Consider the following 24,992-nt stretch of genomic DNA (forward strand, 5'->3'; position numbering starts at 1 on the left):
ATCCCAGTAGCACCTTGGGCGTCAGCAGGACACAAATTATGTCTCCCTTGCCCACATCATGTATGGCTGGCAACTGTTGAGCCTTCATGGATCAAGCAGTCAGCACAGCAAAATTAACAAAGAGAGCATTGATTCCACTAGGTCTACTCCAAGTGTAAACATAGTTGGAAACCACCCAATGCTTTCCCCCATATCTTCCACAGAGGAACTTTCACTGAGTTCTTTCCTTCTGCTACTGAAGCACAGTAAACCTTGCAATTAGCATCACTTAGCTTTTGCTTTATTTCTGAATGGGACTTTTTGAACTGGGAAAGCCGTTCATTAGCTGAAAATTAATAGCCGCAATTTGATGAGTCACTTTGTAGCTCCTGGTTGTTGTTGTTTTTAAACGCAATGTTTTCCAGTCATGGAAAGAAGCCACTGTTACCAGCAGAGCAGAGAAAAATGAACACACACAAACATGGTTAAAGTAGATTAAATGAAACCACATCAGTTTCTCAAAACCAAACTACATGTAATATGGCAGTGGAGGAAACAGTGCAGGCACAAGAGATTGCACCCCCCCCCTCCTCATCCACTTTCTCTCTTCTGTGACCTCTCCTCCTCTCACCCTGGTTCCACTACCACCACTCCTGCTCCTCCTCCTTTCTCCCTGTTCCTGATTACAATTCTATAATTGAAATAATAATAATAATAATAATAATAATAATAATAATAATAATAGAGTTGGAAGGGGACCACGGTGGTTATCTAGTTCAACCCTCTGCAATGCAGGACTCTTTTGCCCAACGTAGGGCTTGAACCCATGATCCTGAGATCAAGAATTTCATGCTCTACTAACTGAGCTGTCGGTAGCTAGAAATAGCACAGACACTCTATCAGCCACCTTACCCAGAATGCTTCACTTTGAGGAAGAGCATGCCCTTGGCTGCTCCTCAGAATAAGACAGGGTGTAAGAGGGAGAGCCTCAAAGGCTCCAGGGTGGTATCACCAGCAGGGGCAGTAGATGGGTGGGGAGGCAAGGGAGGCGCAGTCTGGAGGGGTTAATTCACTGCTGTCTGTGTCCACCACCTAGGACAGTTGCCTCAGCTTGCTTCATCATAGCGCTGCCCCCTGAGTTAAATTCCTTCAGTTCCTGCTTTGATTCTGTTAATTATTAGCCCCTCTGACAGATGCACTTTGCATTTTAAGGGTCTGAGTGTTAGGGAACCAAAAAAACACACCCCCACATTAAATAGTGTATGTAATTTGGCCCTAAATGGTGTAAACCAGCATCTTTTGAGAAATTGCTACTGGGCTTCACTCTGAAAAGCACTTAACAGAATGTTAATCCAGTGCTGCTAAAAGTTCTTGCAACTCCATGAGCAGGCTTCATAATCAGGCCCTGCTGCCAGAATCCAATTAATAGCGTACTATAGAAGCTAGAGCCATGCAAAGATATTTAGCCTCATTATGTGGGTACTGGCTTCACATAGCACTTTGAAGTTAATTGGTTGGCCGTGAATAAAAAACAGGCACATTATTGATAAAAGAGTATCTATTAAAATATCATTTTGAGATGGATAAAATATTTTCAGCTGCACATATAAACATATTTTTTCCTTTAGGTCAGGTAGGGGAATAGGACTGAAGATGATTCAGGATGAGGTAGTGGTAGCTGCAGAAAATCAATTGGATGATACCTTAGTCAAGGAAGTACATGTTTTCTGTTCTTCTCTTCCAGGAACAGTAGTGCTGCAGTGGTTGCCATCCATTTGATTCAAATTAATTTTATAATGAAATGATTTTAGAATGTTGTATTATTTTATTGTTGTTAGCCGCCCTGAGCCCGGCTTCGGCTGGGGAGGGCAGGATATAAATAAAATTTATTGTTGTTGTTGTTGTTGTTGTTGTTATATGGCTGGTCATATGTATTGCATGGGAGCTTGCTGGGAAGCCTGCATTCAGTATGCATGGCCAGCAACATCTTGGAAGCACTATTGCCACTGGAAGCAGGGTTGCCAGACCCCAAGGGCATATTTGCCTGCCCCCAACCTGGGCAGGGGGAGGGCTTGACTCGCCAAGTGGGTGAGAGTGCCTTCTCTACTGAGACTTTGTAAGCAAGGGAGAAGGAATAATCCTCTCACTTAAGCTACACCCAGGAACACCCACTTTAGCTTAGTATTTTTTTTATTTTAATTTCCAAACAGTTGCATATTTTCTTGCTTGTTATGACTTTGCATTTTTTTAATGTGAATGATTAAGCCCTCAGCAACTGCAGTTAAGGCTTAATGTGTTGTGCCTAATGTTGTCCATGCCCCTGTGGCATCACCAGGGGCTGCCTCCAGACCTCCTCAAGTTTGGGCCTTCAAATCTCTGGGTTTCCTGAGTTTTCCTGAATTTGCCTCCTAAGGCCAGCCTCGTAATGAGACCGGCTTTTCTGTGTTGAAAGGGTTGCCTTGATAACAGAATTGTAACAGGGGAGAAACTGCTGGGTAGATGAGCTATGAGATTCTGAAACGAGGGCAAACACTTCAAAAGAAGTGCATTCTGGTAAAGCTGGTCTGGGGGAGATGTCTGAAACCGAATCTATTCTCTTTCTGATCACTTGCTTTTAATAATCTGCACACGGTGTCTCAGTAGCTGTCACCTCCTCCTTGAACAGAACCCCAAAACGTAGTTCCTTCAAAGTCTAATTTTTGATGTGCACCACATACCTTACTTGCTACTCTTTTATCAGCACTCAGAGCTTGCATTCCCTCCCCACCCCCATGCCTTTTCTTGCACAGGGACTTCTTCCATGAGAGCTTTATAGAGGTGAAGAAGACACTTTAATCTTGTGTGTATACATGACTTATGGATGATGGAAATTTAGGTTCTTCCATCCATTACTAGACAGTACTATGTGTGTGGTTTTCTGTCTGTCTGAATGATCACCCAAGCACCAAGATTACAACTTCAACGACAAATAGCATCACATGAATCTTAGGTATCCAAGAAGGAAAAGACTTACTGATACATCTGCTACATGGCTCTGACTGCATTTGATTGTTCTGTGTTGCGCTGTTCACTTTGGATGTGTGGGTTTTTCTGTTTTTTGTATGCCACTCTAATTTTAAAGATTCAAAATGATGAACTTCTCCAGGGAGAATGTTCTAAGAGTATAAGTTTTTTTCTGTTAGCTTTATTCATGTGCAACTCTGCCAAACTCTTAACTGTTGGCTTCGGAGCGTTTTCTGCACAACCTATACAACTGCCTTTCAGTTTTACCACTATCTTGTCCTTTTGCTTCATGCTAGTTCACCTTCAAAACACTTAACAAAGTTAAATGTTATCACCGTTTTAATTTCTCTTCATACTGCTGAATTCTTCCGCAAAATTTCAGTTCACAAATACAAGTAAAATCCATTCCAAATCCAGTAAGACTTAGTCTGGAATCTATGTGAAATGTTTGATACATTTGATTCCAGTCACCAGGGCATGCCATGTGGAGTGTAACAGGGGTGGGGCAGAGTGGGCGGGTTGCCCCAGATACCACCCGGGGGGGGAGATGTCCTGCTGCCTCCCCCCAGCTGTAGAGCAGCTGAGGGCACGTGCGCAGTTACTATGGGCACCACTTGTCTGGGTGCATGTGCGCTGCTGGGCGGTTCACCCTGCCCATGGGCGTCCCGCCCCGGGTGTTGGAGAGGGTTCCTCCACCACTGGAGTGTAATTCTCTTGCAGGCTCAGAGGGAACAAGGCTATTCTGGAGAGTTTATGGTCCCAGGCCATTTAGGAGAAGGGTGAGAAACCTGACTTGGACTAAAACTCCCATCATTTCTGAACTTTGGTCAGTCTTGCTTGAGCTGATGGGAGTTGGAGTCCAATAACCTCTAGAGAACCACAGATTTCTTATTCTTGATTTAGGACATCAAAGATCAATAACAGCACCTTGAATTGGGCCTGGAAGCAGATTAGTAACTGGTGAAGTTGGTAAAAATTGATAAAATATGATCCCATCAAAAGGTTCCATTCAAATCCTGGTGGTACCGACTGGCAGCTCCCTATTTCAAGCAAGCAGGACTTCATCCAGTAACTCAGGCTGAAATCCTGGGAGTAAGTTCTACTGAACTCAGTTGGATTAACTTCTGAATGCATAGGCTTGTACTCCATGAATTTCCAGTTTTTAATAGGCTGGATGAACATCCCAAAATGGCCTGAGTAAAATTCCCTTTGCATTTTTCCTACCGATGTCCATAACAGCAGAATGAGGGCAACACTGAGTGCTTTTGAAAGCACCATCTATAAATCATGAGATAATTGTGTCTCTGAAGAGTGTTAAAAGTGGCACTGGGAATCCCATATAGTAGTATTGGTATTTTAGCCTTGGGGAAATATTTCTGGAGCAGAAGGATTAATGTGCTGAGCTCAACAGTAGCTGTACCTGATTTAAGAAACAGCAGATGAAAAAAAAAGAGAGAGGAGGAAAATATTGCTATGCAGCCCAGTAAAATGTGAACATCACATTATATAGAGAGCTCTCTAAGGATACAGCTTGAGTCCAGTTCCAGCATTTGAGTGAATAGTATTTCTGAATTCCTGCCATGTGCTGTTACAGCAACCAACATAAGAAGAGCCCTGCTGGATCAGACCAAAGGCCAATTAATCTGGCATCCTGTTCCCCATCACAGCCAGCCAAGTGCCTATGGTAAGCCCACAAGCAAGACGAGCTGCCTTTGTTTGGACAGTTAGCTTTTCCATTTAGCCATCTTCTATAGAATCAAGTTACAGGTGAGAATGGGTTCAGCTGGTAATATACCCTAACCCAAAACTGAACCTGAAACTGTGCTTCCCAACTGAAACTGAATCAACCTCTGTCACTAGTTGTATTTAAGAGTGTAGGATTGTTTAGCCCTGTTTAGTCCAGCCTTGTCTGCTCTGACTAGCAGTGGCTGTCCAGGGTTGCAGGCAGAGACTTCTTTCTTATCCCCTGCTATCTGATCCTTTTGACTAGAGATGCTGTGGTGTGAACCTGGAGCCTTGTGCATGCAAAGTGTGAGGTATGAGCTCCCAGTACGTTTCCAAGCACAATTCAAAGTGTTGGTGCTGACCTTTAAAGCCCTAAATGGCCTCGGTCCAGGATACCTGAAGGAGCGTCTCCACCCCCATCGTTCTGCCTGGACACTGAGGTCCAGTATCAAGGGCCTTCTGGCAGTTCCCTCACTGCGAGAAGCTAAGTTACAGGGAACCAGGCAGAGGGCCTTCTCGGTAGTGGCACCCACCCTGTAGAACGCCCTCCCATCAGATGTCAAAGAGAAAAACAACTACCAGACTTTTAGAAGACATCTGAAGGCAGCGCTGTGCAGGGAAACTTTTAATGTTTAACAGACCACTGTATTTTAACATTTTGTTGGAAGCTGCCCAGAGTGGCTGGGGAAACCCAGCCAGATGGGCGGGGTATAAATAATAAATTGTTGTTGTTGTTATCATCTCCAGGGGGGCAATCGGGTCCCCTTTGAATGGAATAGTTGAGGCTAGAATGATTGCATTGCAGGGAGTTGGACTGGGTGATCTTTGGGTCTCTTTCAATTCTACAATTCTATGATTGCGTTATTGGAAACCACCGGAGGGGAGAGGGTTCCTGTGCTCAAATCCTGCTTGTGGGTTTCCCATGGGCATTTGGTTTGGCCACTGTGAGAACAGGATGCTGGACTAGATGGGTCATCGGCCTGATCCAGCAGGCTTTTATTGTGTCCTTGACTGATGGATCTCTTAAACTCACCTAGGTATATGCATCCATGAGGACAGGTAGACCTTTTGACAAGGATATGTTTCAAGAACGATAGAGCTTTTGAAGAGGTGGGCACCTTTGATGTTTCCCTTAATGGAATTTTTAGTTCTGGTTATTAATGATGGTATGCAGAATTTTAAAACCATATAAAATAACTGTATTTTCATGGCAAGACATGGATGAAATAGCAGCTAGGCTAGATTATTTATTTATTTAAAATATTTATAAGTGGCATTTTTATATATATAAATACCCCTCTAAAAGCTACTTTCAACAATCAATATACAACCGCTTAAAGGCTATAAACCGTTGAGAGGTTTTATTACAGTCAAGCAGTATATAAATTCTGTCAAACAAACAAATTTGTTTTAAAAATAAGCTTCAAAGCTATAAAAGCAAAATACTAAAAATTAAGCACCGACTGAACAACCCTCCCCCCCCAACTCATCCAGCCCAGTAAAAGCACTAAGATCCAAGAAATATCACTAAAACCATTTTAGAAATTCAGCAACCTGGTAAAATCCTATTTAAAAGTACACAACAGAAAACAAGCAAGCCTTTAGGGCTTGGCATCTCCCCCACTATGGGGCCATTGCTAAAAAGGCCTCTCCCTAGTGGCCACACCAGTCCTCTACTCCCAGTTGTGCCCTTGACGATGATCTTAAAGTATGGGCAGGCTGATACAGGCAGTTCTGTGAAAAAGGCATGCCTTACTATAGCAAGTAAAGGATGACTTCATAACCAAAGGAAATCAGCTCCTACGGACAGGATACCAAACCACTGAATCATGTACTACTGTGAGAAAAGGGTGGAGAGAATTGTGGAGAAGCCTCTGCATGCTCTCTCTGTCTCACTAGATTTCTTCTAGTCTGACTTCCCTTGTCTTGCCCATCTTCCTGGCTTAAAAAATCTTTTTGTCTTGGCTGGCTTGCCATCCAGCACAGATGTGCTGGCCTTTGGGAGGATCCTTCCTTATTCCGTTGTCAATCAAGCAAAGCTGATGGAGCCAAAATGTTTCTGAGCAATTTTCCGCTGAACATTCTGCGGAGATAATGTGCCACAACCTTCTTCAGACTAATATAACTTACAAAACAATATTCACAGAAACTAAGCCTCCCTCTGTTATTTACAAATGACATGACTCCTCCTAGTATATTTAGTGGGATTTATTACCAAGTAAAGGGACACGGGTGGCGCTGTGGTCTAAACCACTGAGCCTAGGGTTTGCCGATCAGAAGGTCGGAGGTTCGAATCCCTGCAATGGGGTGAGCTCCTGTTGTTCGTTTCCAGCTCCTGCCCACCTAGCAGTTTGAAAGCACATCAAAGTGCAAGTAGATAAATAGGTACCACTCCGGCGGTAAGGTAAATGGCATTTCCATGCGCTGCTCTGGTTTGCCAGAAGCAGCTTAGTCATGCTGGCCACATGACCCGGAAGCTGTCTGTGGACAAACGCTGGCTCCCTTGGCTTATAGAGCGAGATGAGTGCCGCAACCCCAGAGTCATTTGTGACTGGACCTAACGGTCAGGGGTACCTTTACCTTGCTCCCAAGGAAACCATGGGATTGGTGTTCTGTGGCATATTTTTGCACATGCTCACTCATAAGTAAACCCCACTATGTTTCATGGGGCTTACTCTCAGGTAAGTGTACACGAGATTGCAACCTTCAGCATGGTTAGGCTACTTAAATCAAAATGCCATCAATGGGATTCAAGAAGACTAAGTGCAATACTACAATCTTCGCCGTTCGGTCATTCATCCCTCTTTTGCTCTGAATAATGATATTTTTTTGTTTTGTAACATCAAGTAATGATTTAGCAACTGACATACCATTTTGCTGCAAACTTTTAGACATTTCAAGGGCAAATAGCTGGTACAATTAAGTGTATGGTCCCTTTCATTACTACGCCAGTCATAATGCGCAAAACTTTCTACAAAGCAAGCTAATTCTTGTGTTTTGTGGCCTTTTGTACAACTTGAAAAAACAGAAAATCGCTGTGCGGAGTTTTCAGTACCTCTTTGTTTGAAATAGAAAGGCAACAAAAATGAGTAGGAGGGAGATGAATCTATACCTCCTTTGTATATACTGTTTATGCCCTGGTATTGGGCCCTTGAAGAAACCACATTGAAACGTCTATTTACGGCAGCAGATAAGATACAAATAACAACTTTGGCAGTGTTTGTGTACATAGTGGTAAAAGAGTGGTGTTCTGGGAAAACGTGGCAAAAAAGGATTCTTACTTAGAAATAATTATTAATAATTCTTAATGTAGACAAGCTTAAATAACTTTCCTGGAAAGATCTGTATACTACTGATAGCACAATAGAGGAGTCAACATGCCACATTTATCTGCCACAGCAGGGTTGGGAATCCTATAGCTCTCCAGATGTTGCTGGACCGTTACACCTTGCACCATCCCTGATTCTGGCTGGGGTTGATGGTCACAGGTTCACCTGGGGCAGTTCCAAGGCAGTTGGCTCCACTCCTTTCCTCACACTACTTGTACTCTTCCTCTTCTCTCCCCAACCCTCCCCTCTTGCTCATATTTGCTGCTGTTAGTACAATGGCAGCACTGGCAGTCTCCTTTGTTTTGAGGAAGGGGCATCAGATCAATATATTCTGGGCTATCTGGCCCCAGAGAGTATCCGCTCTGCCCCTGGCTTACTGCAGTGACTGGAATGCCTCACTCTGAGCAAGGGATGGGGCAGATGCTCTGAAGAGCTCCAGTCAGAAATCTTGCCAGGCAGCGGGGTGGTGAGAGCAGCATTGGCTGAGTCAGCAGTAAAGCAATTATGCTAATTCAACACTCTTTATCAGAGGCATAGCATGGGGGGATTGGCCCAGGTGCAACCATTTCTAGGGGTGAACTGCTGCAGCTTTCGCCCCATGCTTCCTCTCCTGCCTGCTCACCTCACTTGAGCAGCACACCCAGCAGCAGCTGGGAGAGGATGGTCTCTTGCCTCCCTTGGCTGCACAGCATCCCCTGCCAGCAGGGGAGGTGGGCAGATGGCAAGACTTGTGGCAGTGGCAGCACCCCAGCCCCAGGAGGTGTGCATGTATGTCCCACCATTGCTCCATAGCTCTGGCTGGCATCAGCTGCAGTGCCACGTGCAGTGCCGGTTAGGTGGCGCAATACTTGTCTTAGGGTGCAAAATATTTTCCTTGCCCTGGGCTCTGGCAACCCACATTACGACTCTGTCCCCTGTCCCCTGTTTTCTGAGGCAATTGATTCATTTCACCTCGTGAAAGGACCAGCACTGGATTGCGCACCCCAGTGTAGTTGTACAGTAGTTGAGTGAACTGCAGGTTCCACGTAGGCATGTGTTTTGGCTCCAAGAGAACTGAATCATGTTTGCTCATGAGAGTTGTGAGGAATTAAAGAAACGTGTTTGCATCCGGATTCATTTCAGCTGAATGCGTCTGTTTCTCGCGATGCACTTGCCCTGTTGGCTGCAGGAAAACTAGTTTTGGCCCTATAAAGCTTCTTTAGCTTAGCACCGCAGCTTTGTAACTATATTAGCTACCAGTTTTCCTGAGCAGGTGGGGATGCTTTTGCTCTGTTGCTACTCTTGTACTGGATGATGTCATTGCATGACCTTGAATTAAGAAGCGATTTCTAAGTCAAGAGGAGAGTCCTCCAGAAAGGCTGATCCCAGATGCCAGACACTAATGAGATAATTTGGTAACATTACTTGTAGAGGTCTGCAATTAATTCTTTGGTGGCTTCGCTGACTTTCTAAAGGTCCTGTCTAGCACTGCTAATCCTGTCAGTAGTCTTTTCTTCCATGGGAGTTTAGCTCAATAACCTAATTAGGCACTTCACAAAACCAGGGTGCAGCTCTCCCTTCCGGCTGCCAGACATGCAGGCAGTGGCCACTGAAAAGCCACCCAATTTGGATAATCCTGGGCGGGGAGGGGGAATGACTGAGCCAATCTGAGGTTTATTGGATCCTGGGACAACTGCATTGCCATACATGATGGTATCAGGCCTGATTTGGACCAAAGATCAACCTCCCTCACTTCTGGCCAGACTGGCATGTTCAGCAGGGCTGTGGATGCAGCACAGCTCTGTTCACCCCCACTGAGCAGCAGCTGGGTTTAGGAATACACACTTAATCACAACCTCTAACTTTAACCTAACAATAAATGTGAGAAGAGGCAGGGCAAGTATACAGAACAGAGGGGGAACTATATAGGACAAAGAGCGGAATAGCAGGGAAGTAGACAATGGGAGCGGGATGGAAGTAAGGAGAAGCGAAAAATGTGTTGTGTGAGCTGGCCACATGCAGCCTTCAGGTTGTGCTGTTTGTTTTTAAGAATGTTCTTCAGGGGGTGCCATAGTTAGAAGATACATTAAACCACAACAGTAACACTTTACTGCAATTCTGTGAATCTCAGGTTTATTGACTGTTTCTTTTACTTATCCAGTGTGTGTACCACTCATCTGTTTTAAAACCTCCTCTGAGTTTTAAAAGCAGACCATAGCTAGGTGTTTGTTGTGTCATTCCTGAATGAAAAATAATGCTTGGTGAACGTAGTTTTTGCACAAACTGTTGCTTCAGTACATATAAAAGCATTTTTCAGGAAAGTGCCTGGAGGATTTTAAAAAATGCAACATTTTATTACATGTTATCCGTATCATACATTTCACTAGAATCTCTTTAAGACTACAATATATGAAGTTATAGTAAGAGGAAACACTAATGTAGTGTTCTCTCTGTGACTGACAACGCTGCACTTTGTTTTATTGAAAGGGCATTCTGCATTTGATTTAGCATTTTGTGGTTTCACTTAACGATGCAGGCTACATATGTCTTTAAATCTAGGACTGTACATCTGACATTTTTGCTACTTGTCACTGCCATTGGATATCTTACGCATTGGAGTTGAAACAGGTGGTAGTGCAGGTCTGCATGTCACACCAGATGAAATCACACAAACATTCTGTCTCAGTGATGGATTTGTCTGATTTGCTCCAAATAGAACTGACTTTGATCCTGTACTGCATAATGTCTTAAATGTAAAAAAGTAAATGCAGCCTTGGTGTCATTTATCTGTTGTGTGTGTGTGTGATCCTTTTTTGTTGTTTTTCACTGCCCATGCAAAAATTAGTTTTGTGTCTAACAATATTTTTGCACTGATTTTTAATATTCTGATACTGATGATATTTTCTAATGTAGAACAGATCTGGATTTAGAGATTTCTGGCACTCTGCTGTCATGATACCCTGTAAAATGGAGAGTTATCAATTTGTTGAACAAACCGTATTTGTTTTTCAAAGGTAAGGACATGCTTTGGGGAAAAGGTGTAAAAGAGCTAATCTCAGAAAATTTACATTCTGGTAAGGAGGATAAATGAGATGAGGATAAATATTGTGCCTATGCATAAAGAAATTCAACAACAATTGTTAGAAAAGTATGTAGCAGAGTTGAGTGCATCTTGTCTTCCATAAGTCACACCTTTAGCTCAACACTTAATTAACAAGATCTCTCTTCCTTTGAAAAAGGCATGTGCTTTTCTAAAATATATATGGTCATTTATCCTGATGATTATATATGAACTCACCTTAACCTTGAATTCTGGTTAGACAAAATGTAAAATTGAACGTGAAGGCGGTTAGAGGTTGGGATGATGGTTGTCAGCTAAGTCTTTCCTTCATTTTTCTTGTTGCATTATCAAGGTGTTGCGTAAACATGACTCTCTTCTGGGCCTGGTCCTACCATTAGGCAGAGTGAGGTGACTTCCTCAGACAGCTGACTTTGGGTAACGCAAAAGTGTAGCAAATGGAGATGTAATGGCTGCTGTGCCCCTTTATTTGGGTGGAATGGGCCACATTTCCTTCTCTGTCTCAAGCAGCAAAACGCTCTCTTTCTAGATAATGAGCATTACAAGGGGCAGAGCTGCTGTAGCACTGCAGTCAGTGCATTTCAAATGTTCCAGCCTTGTCATCACCTTGCCCTCCCAGTATGCCACAGGGATGGCAGCAATGGGAGGTCAGGTAAGGAACCCTTCCACAATCACTACTGAAGAAGGGGAAGGACATTTCTTCTCCAGGAGGGAAATTCAGCACATATTCATCTGAGGACCACATGCATTATTATTTTATTCTATTTGAGTGTTCCATAGGGAAACAAAGCCGTCACATATGGATTGATCAGATCCATTTATTTGGGGCTGGGGAAGCAACATCTCTATAACAGCAGCTGTAGATGTTTTAACAGCTTTGGTTGTGGAACCTGCTTCAGAATCCAAAGCTCTTTTTAAAAAAAAAATTCCGCCTCTTTTATGTTGTTGTTTTTAAATAACCTGACTGGAAGTGTGAGCAATTTGGAGGCTTACAGAGATGGCCATTTCTATCTGTAGGAAACCACACCTTGAATAAATCCGTCCAAGCTGCCTTTTAATTTCATCACTCCAAGGTATGTGGTGTTCAGTCACAAAACCCTGGGGCAATGGGGCAAGGCTTTAGTAAAAGCAGCAGCCATAAATAATAGTTTATATTACAGTGCCTCAGTGTCTTGGACCAGCCACTTAGGACTTAAAAAACAAAGGTCCCCCCCCAAAAAAAAGCAATTATACCTTTCAAGACACACAAGAAAATTCTGTAAGTCATTTCTGTGGTGGTTTGGGCTGTTTTCATGACAGCAGAGTGCCAGAAATCTCTAAATCCAGATCTGTCCTTGAGGTTAATGAGGTATATAGGTGTGGCTTTTACAAATAACTGTTTAATTGCATTCATAGTTAAGCCTCTTGAGGGGTGGGAGAAACCCCAACCAAATATATGCATATAGCTAGAATAACTCTGTATGCATTTAATTGAAATTGTTGAACAATGAAAGAGGCTTGTGGCTGTAATCCTATTTTCATTTTCCTTGGAGCAAGCGCCACTGAACACAGTGGGACCTGTTTCTTAGTAAACATGCATAGGATTTTAATGTGGTGCTTTCAGAAGCATTTAATGTTCTGGGCAGACGTACAACTTTCAGTAGGGTTAAGGGTAACAGGTGAGCCTCAGCTTTTTTCAGTCTTCCTCAAAATGTCACAAGGCAAAGACACCTCTGCGCCTGTTCCCATCAGAACACAGGAAGCTCTGTTCTACAATATCAGGCCATTGGTCCATTTAGCTCAGTACCGTCTACACAACAAGGGGGATTATTAACATGTGACCCTCCAGATATTGCTGAACTACAAGTCCCATCAGCCTCAGCCAGCATGGCAAGCAGCCAGCGATAATGAAAGTTGTAGTTCAACAACAGCTGGTCTGTCATGGCCGGAAGTGGCTCTTCAGGGTTTCAGGAGGTGTATTTTCCAGTCCTACCTCAAGATGCTAGTGATTGAAAATGGGACGTTTCTACATGGAAGTTGTGTGTTCTACCACTGAGCTGTAGCCCTTCTCCTTCTGCCACTGCTGTCCCTTTTCTTGAGGCATTTTTGGCTAATCACATATCCCAGGCTCATATTTGTCTATTTCCATGCTGCAAAGAGACACAGGACCACACAGAATGGGTCAACAGAACATCTGAAAATATCCTTATAGAACAAATGCACCAAAGCTTTATCAGGAGGCAGCTTGAGTTAAATTTGTCCAGAATGCTGAAGTTTTCTTGAAACATGAAAACACCGCACTGTAGGATTATTGCTTGGTACACAAATATCAAGTGTCATGACAAACTCATGTCTTTTTATATACAGTGGTACCTCAGGTTACATACGCTTCAGGTTACAGACTCCGCTAACCCAGAAATAGTGCTTCAGGTTAAGAACTTTGCTTCAGGATGAGAACAGAAATCGTGCTCCGGCAGCGTGGCGGCAGCAGGAGGCCCCATCAGCGAAAGTGGTGCTTCAGGTTAAGAACAGTTTCAGGTTATGTACGGACCTCCAGAACGAATTAAGTACTTAACCTGAGGTACCACTGTATAATGTATCTGTTGGTCATAATGTAAGCATACTCTGAGATTATGGTATGTTAGACATATATATATAAACCAAAGTTATTACAAAGCTGGTTTTATCAAATAAGAAACAAACCCAAGATTGTACTGCTGTCTCCCTTTTACATATAAAGTCTGTAAAGAGAAAAAGCTTTGCATGCTATTAGCTGGGGGTAGTTAATGGAGTTTATTTTTTTAACCCTTCAGTAATTCTGTGGTATGTTTATCAACAGCACGTTAAAGATTACCACATACAATGTCATCTTTTATAAGCCATTGTTTCCTCTTTTTGCTTGCAGCAGGATTTTAAATTCTCTTTTTAAACCAGAGCGGCATTACTGTGAATCATGGGTTTTGTTCCTTCTGAAGTCTGCAGTGAACCACAGAATGTGAAGTATTTACTGACTACATTATATAACTTGTCAGTCTCTTGCTGTAAGCAACTGTGCTTGCATGGCTTCATGGGCATTTGGGGGAAAAGGAGGGAAAAAACCCAGGCAGCTCAAAGCAGCTAATCATAACATCCCCCTTTCTCTTAAAATGAGATCATTATCTTTAATAAGCTGCCTGTTGTAGAAAGAGAGAGCAAAGATTTCTAAACAAAGGGGAAAGATTTTCTCTTGCATTGCCTGCATGCAATTGCCATGTGGTTAACTTCCACATTCAGCACCAACATGAAGCCAAAGATAGTCACATCATTAGATATAAAAATGCTAATGCAGCATGCTTAGATGTTATCCCCTTTCACTTGGTTCTTTAGTTCTTATAACTTAGTAGTTCTAGACTAAATAGCAGCTAAGACTAGTTTCCTCATCCTTAGTCCGGTGGAGCATATAAAACAAACGGGAAGAGGGAGAAATCTATTTCTCACCTCCCCAATTGCTCATTTCTTCAACCCCGACTTAAAATACATGCCTAGACACCACTAATTTCAAGAATCAGATGTAGTATGGGACCCCAATTCAGAATTCAGTCAAAGGATCATGCCATTCAAGGGGGTAAATCGAATGCAATGCATATAAATTGTGTTTAACCTAATAAACAGCCCTGCATCAAGAGAGAGCGTGCAAGATATTAGAAAGGATAGAGGAGGGAACCCACCACAGTTCATGTAGAATGGCCATGTGCCCTATTTTAAGGAGGAAAACCCACTGTTTGAAGGATTGCCCAATCCAAGTTTAGTTTAGAAATAAAGAAGGGAGATCGGGGCCATGAAGTTGCTCATCAACAGTTAGCACCTAAGCAGGTCACCTGGTCAGTCTTCCCAACTATGATGAGCTGTATTGTATTTCGAATTACAATACAGTATTTTTTCCAAAATTTGCATCTGTCTGTATAAATTAGCATGTGCAATTTTTATGCAGTTGCTGTTTTGTCTGTTCTCTTTCTGGGTGATACAGTTCTTTTTTTCCAGCCATGTGTAAATTGCCATTCATTCAGACATTCTTGTCTGTCTGAATTGAGTCCCCATGTATCACGGTGTTCAGCCAGTGTGGTGTGGTGGTTAAGAGTGGTAGTCTCGTAATCTGGGGAACCGGGTTCGCGTCTCCGCTCCTCCACATGCAGCTGCCGGGTGACCTTGGGCCAGTCACACTTCTTTGAAGTCTCTCAGCCCCACTCACCTCACAGAGTGTTTGTTGTGGGGGAGGAAGGGAAAGGAGATTTTTAGCCACTTTGAGACTCCTTCAGGTAGTGATAAAGCGGGATATCAAATCTAAACTCTTCTTCTATCTCCACAAAGCTTTGTGCCTGTAAGCTTGTTCACATGTTAAGATGAATACAGGTACAAGCTGCCTTTACACATCTGCAAGTGTGTGAAAGAATGTGTGCTTTTTATTTGTTCAACTCAGTTATTGTGAAAATCAGCCATTAGTTGAAATGCTGTGTGTTCCATACTATTTCATCCTTGTTAATTCATGGGTGCATGTTCCTTCCCTACAGAGATCTACTATTCTATGAGACCTTGAGAAAATTAGCAAAACCTCTGTCTGGTTTGCCAGTCCCTTGGGACTGTTTGGCTGACTTAAAAGTAGAATGTTGTGATTTCTTTTTTCTTTTTAATTACACTATAACCTGCTTTTTCTCTGAGGAGCTGAGTGGCTGACATATGATTTCCAATTGGTCTTCCATCTATTGTAGCGTGCAAGACCCACAGTTGAACTCTGTCATGTGCCTTCAGACTGTTCATTGAGCTTTACTCATTTTTGTGTGTGTGGTTTTAAGGTTATTGGTTTTAATGACTATAATTTATGGCGTGATTTTGTTTTGCAAGCTTCCATACTAGTAGGCTGAAAAACAAGCTACACAACCAGGAATAAATAAACAAATTAATGTAGCCCTGCAAAGTGCTTATTCCTTATTTATGGTGGTTGGAGATTTTCATTTTTTAATTCATTGAAAATTACATTTTCAAGTTCTGTTTGAATGCAGTAATCACTGAAGGTAATGTGGTTAAATCTCTTCTGGAAATTATTATTATTCCTAAATTCAAGCTAGATGCTGCATAATACGCAAAGACAGGTCCCCTGTGAAAGTATGAAGTCTATGAAGGTAGAAAACTAAGAAAAATAGAGGGACAGAGAGAAAGGGAAGGTATTGTTATCATCTACTCCATCTACTTGTGGCCTTTAATAATTGCATATCACAGCAAGCCCATCCAGCGAATGGAACACAAATAAATTGTGGCAGTCTCTAAATTACAAGTTTAGTATGTATGAGACTTCAAGGGGAAATAGTTGTGGATATACTTTGTTGTTGTTGTTTTGCATCAAGCCGTATCTCACACAGTCATTTATGGAGAAGTGCAAGTTTTACACATTTGCAGAAATGAGAACTGACATGAGAGAGAATAGTTATTAGTTCAGAAGAGAAGTGTTTCCTTCCCCGCCAATATACAAATCTTGAAATCGTTAGGTAGCTTCTCTTCAGGCCTTGTTAAGAGAAATGGCTTTTGCCAGAATCTCTGTTGAATAACAAGGACTCTGTGAAGAAGTAGAATTAGCAACAAATTGGTGACATTTATTAGTTACTTATAAAGTATGGTCCCTCTCCATTATAGATTCAGTTGCAAAATATTGAGCTGTTTTCCTTGTTAGTATGAAGTACTATGTGTATGTTGGCGTTTTTAGTGGCCAGGCACTTAATCCCTTAGTGCTGGTGTTCAAAATGTTTCAAAGCCTTTTCTGTACAGCTGAGCAGTAAGAAATGCCATTAGCCTTGTCTGCAGCCAAGCTGGTTCAGAACACAATTTGTTCCTGTGTACATGCGTAGCTGACCCGTGTACGTAGTATTGCTTTAGTTTCAAACGTTGTTAACAACAACTGTCGACAAAGGCTTTATTTTGTAGCTCTGGCAAGACTTGAACCTCTGTATAATACAAATGTTTTGCCATGCTATCCTGTATAAATTGGCGTGACTGTAAATTGATATTTTTCCAGGCTTCATTTGAAATGGCTCAATAATTTATATGCTTTACTTTCCGTCTTGGTGCTTGTTCCTCACCCACTTACTGAAATGTGTGCAGTAAGAAAATCCATATTTGAATGTGCATTTGATCTTTGCAAAATTAAAACTGCAAGATGGATATTTAGAAAGGGGAAATTAGAGGGTTGAGTTGGATCTTAGAACAATTGTTAGTATGGCAACATATTTCTTGGCTGTGTGCACATTCCCACTCACTCTGTGTCCAGCAAATTTGAACCACTGGTGTACACACATTGGCCACAATCCATATGTATCTTGTCACTTCTTATGAAATACTGCATTTTGATGCATCCCCCCAAAAAACAGCTTTGAAGCAAATGGAGAAAAAGAACAACCAAGCTGCATTTTAAGACATTTAATATGTACACAACCATACATACTCTGCTCCTACACATGTTTGCTTCAAAGTTTCCACGGTGTTCAGTAGGCTCTACTCCAAAGCATGTATAGATTGCAGCCTAAGCCTCTGTGACACAGACAGGAATGATCAAGTGATCAGCTGACTTTAAGGATTAAATGACCCCGTCGGCTGACCTGCAGTGATCTCAAGTGGGTAGGCTTTGAATGAAGGGCCTGGGTGCAGGTAGGTAATTTTAGATTCCGGATAATGATCGTAGGCTCCTCCACTTTAGTCATGTATTTCTTCAAGCACACATTTAACATTTTTATCCTTGTCATTCAACTGCTGCTTTTTTTTGAACTACTGATAGACTCTAACAGTTAAGAGGGAAAAATAAGCAGCCTGATAATAAGTGTGTGTGTGTGTGTGTGTGTGTGTGTGTGTGTGTGTGTGTGTTGCACATAACATTAAGCCAAATTATGGTTTTGTGCAAAACTTCAGTCTTCTGGGAAAGTTCTACACTGGTGGGGTGATTTTGGCAGTGACCAGTGGGTGGCAGTTTAGCCAGCCCCGTTCACACACACCTGCTCATTTCAAGATTGGATTCCCTGCCAGAACTAGATATGGAAGAGGATCAACAGCACTGATAATTAGATCCAGTTTCCTATTTTGCCCCTTTCTTCCTATATTGATCTGACAGCATTATGAAACCTCCCTGGATAATGCTTGTCTGTGATCCCATTCTGCATTGTTATTTAATCAGTGGTTCTAGGTTTAAGATGGACTTGGCCATTAACTAATATTAGATCTGGCAGGCATATCAGATTTCAGCTACTTCTTTCCTGGAAAACCTTGGCATCCTTCCCCGATGTTTCTGCTCCAGTCTGTTTTCTAAATCTCATTAATATATTTTTAAATTCTAGGAGAAAACTAGGTAACTGTAAAACGTAAGCTCTTCCAGCTGTGTGAGTTGCCTAAAGGTGAATTCTGTGTTCTTTTGGTAAATGGCTTAGATGGCTTCAAGAAGAAACAGACAAATTCATGATGGATACATCTACAAATGGGTATTTTAATTATTAAATAAAAATCAGCACTGCAACATGTGTTCCATTTAATTAGTTAGATAAGTTAATAAAAAACCTTTCTGATTGATTAAAATGGAGCCCAAATTAATCACCTAATTGTTCAGGATGGTAAAACAAAAATGGGATTCAATAGGGTCTCTCCAAGCTATGTGAATGGGCATTAAAATGGTAACTGTGATTTACAAACAAATGTAAAGTGATGCCCATCGGGACAAAGAATCCAATATATTCTTTGTAAAATTCACATATGCACTAAAGGGGTCTGAACTAGTGGTGACTGACCAGAAAAGTGAGATTGAGGTTGTTAGTAGATAGCTCAATGAAAATGTTGACTCAATATGCAGCTGCTTTGAAAAAGGCAAATTCCATGTTAAGGATCATTAAGACAGCTGTTGAAAATAAAACTGTCAATTCATAATGCCAGAATACGGATCTATGGTTTATCACAAATTACCAAAGGATAAGACTAACAGTGGCTACAAGCTACAACGGCTATATTCTCCCTCCACTGCCAGAGGCGGCCTGTCTCTAAATATCAATTGCTGTGAATCACCTGTGAGGAGAGTGCTGTTGCGCTCTTTTTAGAAATCTTTGAGGTTGTTCCTTTGTCGAATGTGCTTCTGCTAGATGCCTCTTATCTTCAATGTGTGTCAAGTGCTTCCTTGTACGTTCAGAAGAGCCTGCATAAGTTGAGGCATCCACTGGGATCCAAAGAAATGCACAACTACTTCTGTGTGTCCAAGGAAACTTTGAGCTTGTGTTTCTTGAACACTAGATCTCCATGGCACATGGTGAATCGCCATCAGAAGCACTTTGCCTCTGAATACAAGTTGCTTGGGAAGTACAAGTGGGGAGAGAGTTGCTGCTTGTGGGCTTCCCATAGGCATCTTCTTGCCTGCTGTGAGAGCAGGATGCTGTGGACCAGATGTGGACAAGTGCCTATGAAAACCGGAGGTACTGTTTTAGAAGAGCCATTCCCTGCTTTTTCACATAGACAAATTTAATGTCTCTTCTCAGTTTTAATGCCTTCTGTCACATGTACACACATTTTTTATAAAAAAAAATCAAATAAAACAGCAAAACTTTTTAATTCAGCTTGGAAATCTGTATAAATTTGCAGGTGACCATTAACTACTTAATTTAAATGATTGCCATTAATCAGCTCAGTTTTCTATAACTGGCTGGCTACACTGCTAAAATGTTAGCAATATAATTCTGATTACCTATGTTGGTTAGAAAATTACAGGGAAGCCCTGCTTCCGAGCCTCTCACAGTGACATCTGGTTAGCCACTTCTGGAAGTAGAATACTGAATTAGATAGATCGTAGTTTAATTTCACAAAGCAGCTTTTAACGTTCTTAAGACTGTGATCCCAAGCACGCCTCATCAGAAATTTGTTTCACTGAAAAAATATTGAACATGGAAATAAAGTTATTTGGGATCAGGATGTAAATATGATCTTGCCAGTGTAGTTGTGGAATACGATGGATGTTATTCTTTTAACATTCAATGATGTAAACCTACAAAATTATGCATGTTGTTCAGAGGCAGAATAACTCCTGTGCCCTCTTGCTGCAGGCTCTGAGGAATGTCACTTGCAGAACATTCCTTTCCTGGGCAGCCAAGTTTGGAAGCTAGTTTATTCCTGGCTGCAAAACTGTGCGGGTGTCTGAATGGGGAGACATGATAGCAAGAGAACTTTGATTTCCATCTCTGCCCACAGAGCAAGGATCAATGAAAGCTTCTCCTTTCATCTTGCAGAGACAGGTAAAAAAAAAAAAGCAGCAGCTGTGTGGGGCTCTCCAAAGGAGAGAAATGAGGGGGGTGGAGTGACAAGAAGTGGGGGAGAGGAGAGAAAGGGAGTATATCTGAGTGCTTGTGATTGGTAAGCTTTGCAAAAGCATCTGCCAGCAGGACTTCAGTGGAATGTGAAACCAAATCATTTACAAGTTAAAGATAGACACAGAGTACACAGCATCTTGGGTAGGGGTTTAAATTCAGTCTCTCACAATTCCTTGCTCTGGAGCTTTTCTTCTTGCCTCCTCCGGGACTTTGTTTGTATTTCCTCCAGACAATAAAAGGACTTTTAGTGTACTGGAATTGTTAGGGAGGGTGGGTGAGAAGATCATGGTTCATACTGCTGGGTAAGTAGCAAGCTTGATTGGAGCTCCTTCTTGCTTTTAACTATACATGCTCACTTTCCTCTGATCTAAATGTTAGACGCAGGCATGCTTATAGGTAACGCTGCTTGTTTGCCCTTTATGAGTGGCTTGGAATGCATGCCTCGGTGAGCTGGCATTATACAACTTAACTTGCTGCGGCATGTTTCAGATCTCTTCTTATTTCAGTATCCTGACACAACGGTTTAAAAGTGGTGTTTCATTCCTGCTAGATTTATTTTTTCCCTACCCAATATGCTGGATCTGTTTCACTTGCAAAATTCAAGTGAGTAGAGAAGAGAAATTCTGTAGCAACAAACCTAAAGTCAAGTGGGGTTTTAAAAAAATATTTTATTGTTAGTAGCAGGCCATCATAGTTGCAGCCTAGTGCTTCCATTCTGGTCTTGGCTCTTTTTCTATGTCACTTTGCAATGTGTAATTATGAACAGAAACAGATTTTTAGTTCTGTGAAACTTGCTTGGTTTTCAGGCTGCTTTGTTCTGTGCTTTATAAGTTTATGTCCCACTGCATAGTAACAGTGATCCAAGACAGGATTGTTTAGATATAAGGTACAAAATGACCTCTTGATTAATAAGTGCTTTATTATCAAATGTGTTTGCTTAGATTTTGCATCATTTTCTGATCCTCATTTGAACTGTAATCCTATTCTCAGTTTTGTTATGCATTTAAAGCAGTGGGACTCTTGCATGAAACTAATGGCAGGATTATATCTTCTGCTCTGGGGAAAGGGATTTTATGAGAATATTTAAGAGGTTCCTTTTAATGTAAGTATGAGGGGGTTTGGGCATACCTGCTTCTCTGCCAAAAAAAGAATTTTATTGTGAGGATTTAATACCGGCTGTGGGTTGCTTTATTACAATTTGTAAAATGTCAGATCTTCTGTTTAGTAATTTACAGCTTGCATTTTTTACTATGGTGTAAAATATATTTCCTGCTTTCCGCTTGTGCTGTTGACTTTCTGAAATTCTTTCTGTAAAAAAACTTTTTGTGGTAGCTGACTGTAGAGGAGAACAATTTTATTATTCCAGATATTCTAGTTTATATTTTGAAGAGTTGTTTTAATGCCACAAGGGAATCTTTGCCTTGAAAACATAAAGAGCAAAACTGGCTGCATTCCGTTTCCTTCTTTTGACGGAAAAGCTGCTGCACCTGACAGTTTGCCCTTTTTCCTTGTTAACTAATTCCATTTGTCACAGTGCTCACAACAGTATTCTCTGCACGGGGTTTGGGCGGGGAGGGGGCTTTATAAGCAACAAAATAAAGTTGAAGTGCGAAGTCTGTATGCCATTTCCTAGTGAATGCAATTGAAAAGAAGCAGAAATTATGTACCATGCATTTTGTATTAATGTATTTTTTAATAACTTGTTCTTATGCTAAAAATGTTGGAGAAGAATTTGGGGATTATAACTAGTTGAGTGAGTTCTTAACTCATAAGTCCTGTGTTACTGCTAATCTCTCATGTTTCATGTAGTGCCAGCAGTGTATTTCGATACTGGAAATTCCAGTGACAGTATCTGTTTACGTGTTAGTGTCCCTGTGTGTATTTCATTGTACCCTAGCTTCAGAAGCCACAAAGCAGACTACAAACAACTTGAACCAGGGAGATCGCTAGGCAATTTTATTAGTGGGGCAGGTCCAGTTTTCTTAGGACTGGGCAGTTCTAGCATCTATATGTTGCAGAAGGGTTGGACTCTGTACAAAATTACCATTTGCTCTCACCCCAGCGCACTCCTGCCCCTAGTGTTGGAAGCAATGCACACATAATGTTGGTCATAATCCATCTGTACCCTGTGGCTTTTTGAGAAATACAGTAGTGCCTCGGGTTGATTACTTAATTCGTTCCGGAGGTCCGTTCTTAACCTGAAACTGTTCTTAACCTGAAGCACCACTTTAGCTAATGGGGCCTCCCGCTGCCGCCGCGCCACTGGAGCATGATTTATGTTCTCATCCTGAAGCAAAGTTCTTAACCCGAGGTAATATTTCTGGGTTAGCGGAGTCTGTAACCTGAAGCTTATGTAACCCGAGGTACCACTGTACTCCGGTTTGATGCGCTTTCCCTCAACCCAGCTGCCATCTGATTGGGGTGGGGAATGGAAGCCACGGTTCAGCTGGAAGTTACATTTCAGACAGCCATTGTGCATGCACAGGTGACAGCAAATGCACAGATTACAGCCTCAGTGAATTGGAGTTGGGTGTGAGGAAACAAATCAGGTCATTACACATTGGGTGGAGGCATCGCCTCCCCCTCTGGTGTTTACAGCAGCATAAGAAAGCAGCTTGAAATGCATAGCCTCAGCTGCAGTTGTAAATTCTGAGTGCTGGGAAGTTTCCCAGACTTGGTTCTAGATGTTTCTTTTTTATTTATTTATAAAGGTATAAAGGGTATAAATAAATCATGGTTGAAAAGTTAAATATGAAAACTCTTACGCAGCTTTCAGAAGCTAGAAAACTGTACTTTTCTAGTTCCTCTAAGCCAAATGTAAGTTTTCACATTTAACTTGTAAAAACGAATCCCTTTAATTCCTCAGTCCATTGCACACTGACCTGGGAATCAGCCCTACTGAACATAAATGGGCTTGCTTCTAAGTAAAGATGCATAGCCTCGCATGCTGATTTCAGTGGAACAAAGCTAAGCACATGCTCAACTCTGATTGAAACTAGTGAAACTCTAGTGTGCAGCCAGGTTTTTTGACTGGATTATACCATTATATGTTTTATTATTCTTAGATATATGCCCTATGTTTCTTTTGGATAATCCTCATGGTGGTAAAAAGTTTTTTTTAATGTACCCATACCAGTGGAAAGTCATTCCAGAAAGAAATTCTTGGTTGCCTTCAAGTCTAAAACCTCATAGGCGTGGCACAGAACAGATTCCAGGGATGTTCTTACATTGACTTTTATCCAGGAAATAGAAATGCAATAGCCTTTCCAGGGGCAGTGATCACACTGGCAACTTAACACTGATATCAGGGTGGCCAGGAATTTCTGCTTGTTGCTTGGTGGCAGTTAACATGAAGGAAGGACACTTCTCAAGCTAGAATTGTGTTAAGTCCTGTGGTAAATGGCTAGCATGAACGTGCTCATGGAGGACCACACAGAGATTAATGGCCATCTGATTTAGCTCATGCACAAACATGAAGTCATAATAAGAATGGCTGACCAAAACCAGTCCTCTCTCACACACAAGCTTCTACATTGTGTCTGGGCAAGCTGGAGCCTTATCACTTCCCTATTCACTTTCATTTGTAACAACATTGGATTCAACTTATGAGTCCCGTGGGCAAAAGCTCGTGCAAGGACTTCCACTTGTGAAGTGGGTTTCCCCCCTCTCCTCCCCCCATGCCCCACCCCATGAAATTGTCTCAGCAGTGGTGGGGAGAACTACCAGAACCGTGTGGGGAGAAGAGGGGTGGTTGTTCCATCTGGCAAGCTGAAATGTTTGCCCTGACAGAATGATTGATACGCGTAGCACAATGTTGAATTCCTCCCATAGTACTCCATCACTGCAAAGTTTCCTATCTGTGGTTCCTTATGCTCATAAAGGGCAGTGACTTTTTGTAGAGTGGTTAAAAATAATGAGTCAGATATCTAAAAGTACCCTAACAACTGCGATGGGTAGGGAATTGTTGTCTGACAGCTTTTTTTAAGGTTCAAAGTGCCAATGAAGCCTTTAGAAATCTTACATTTGTGGACAAAATGTTTGCTTTAAAGATACCAGGGCTTTTAGACAAGTAACTGAGATACTTAGGATAAAAAGTAGCAAACAGTTTTGTGGCACCTTAAGGAAGAATACAGCATATACTTTTGTATATTTGTATATTTTTGTCCATTTCATTAGATACACTCAATCTCATAACAAAATCATTTCACACTGGGATTTTATTCAATGACACAAAGTATTGCAAATGGCTGTTGTGAAAAGTATAAAAGTGTTTAGAGATGCATTTGTCAAAAAAGAACACATTAACAGAGAAGTCCAGTAAAGTCAGGACTTTCAACCTTTTTAAAAAAATACCTATAGCATGCACCTTAGCTTGGCCAGGTAATTTAGTATGATATCAAATATCCACTTACCTGAAGGTAGGGGGACTTGCTTTTGAGTACACATGAATAGGTTTGTTCTGCCACTGTATGCTTCTGTAACCTTAGTAAAGTCAATAGAGGAAGTGTGCCTGTTTTTACTTATCTATAAGACTAAGATAATAACAATAAATTTTTATAAAGC

The 24,992-nt window shown here is 41.6% G+C and overlaps 1 protein-coding gene and 1 long non-coding RNA gene across 25 annotated transcripts in view; one reads left to right on the forward strand and one right to left on the reverse strand.

The window, feature by feature from the left end:
- The window catches only part of DTNA (dystrobrevin alpha), a 199,308-nt gene that overhangs the window by 14,603 nt on the left and 159,713 nt on the right, over positions 1–24,992 (forward strand). For 2 of the 24 annotated variants that reach the window (XM_082234777.1, XM_082234776.1), the window contains exon 1: positions 20,575–20,731. The exons of 19 other annotated variants lie outside the window; for them this stretch is intronic. Coding sequence is in view for 1 of the 5 variants with exons in the window: in XM_082234770.1 (XP_082090896.1) it covers positions 20,715–20,731 (17 nt within the window). In the remaining 4 variants the exon portion in view is untranslated. Of the gene's footprint in view, positions 1–20,218; positions 20,355–20,557; positions 20,732–20,947; positions 21,033–24,992 lie in introns of those variants that run through there. 3 more of the 24 variants (XM_082234774.1, XM_082234770.1, XM_082234778.1) reach the window with 3 other exon arrangements.
- Positions 1–24,992, reverse strand: part of LOC309539084 — a 94,341-nt gene that overhangs the window by 11,012 nt on the left and 58,337 nt on the right. The gene's annotated exons all lie outside the window — the stretch shown is intronic.

Source organism: Podarcis vaucheri, assembly GCF_965113315.1.
Source record: "Podarcis vaucheri genome assembly, chromosome: 8".
NCBI classification, from domain to species: domain Eukaryota; kingdom Metazoa; phylum Chordata; class Lepidosauria; order Squamata; family Lacertidae; genus Podarcis; species Podarcis vaucheri.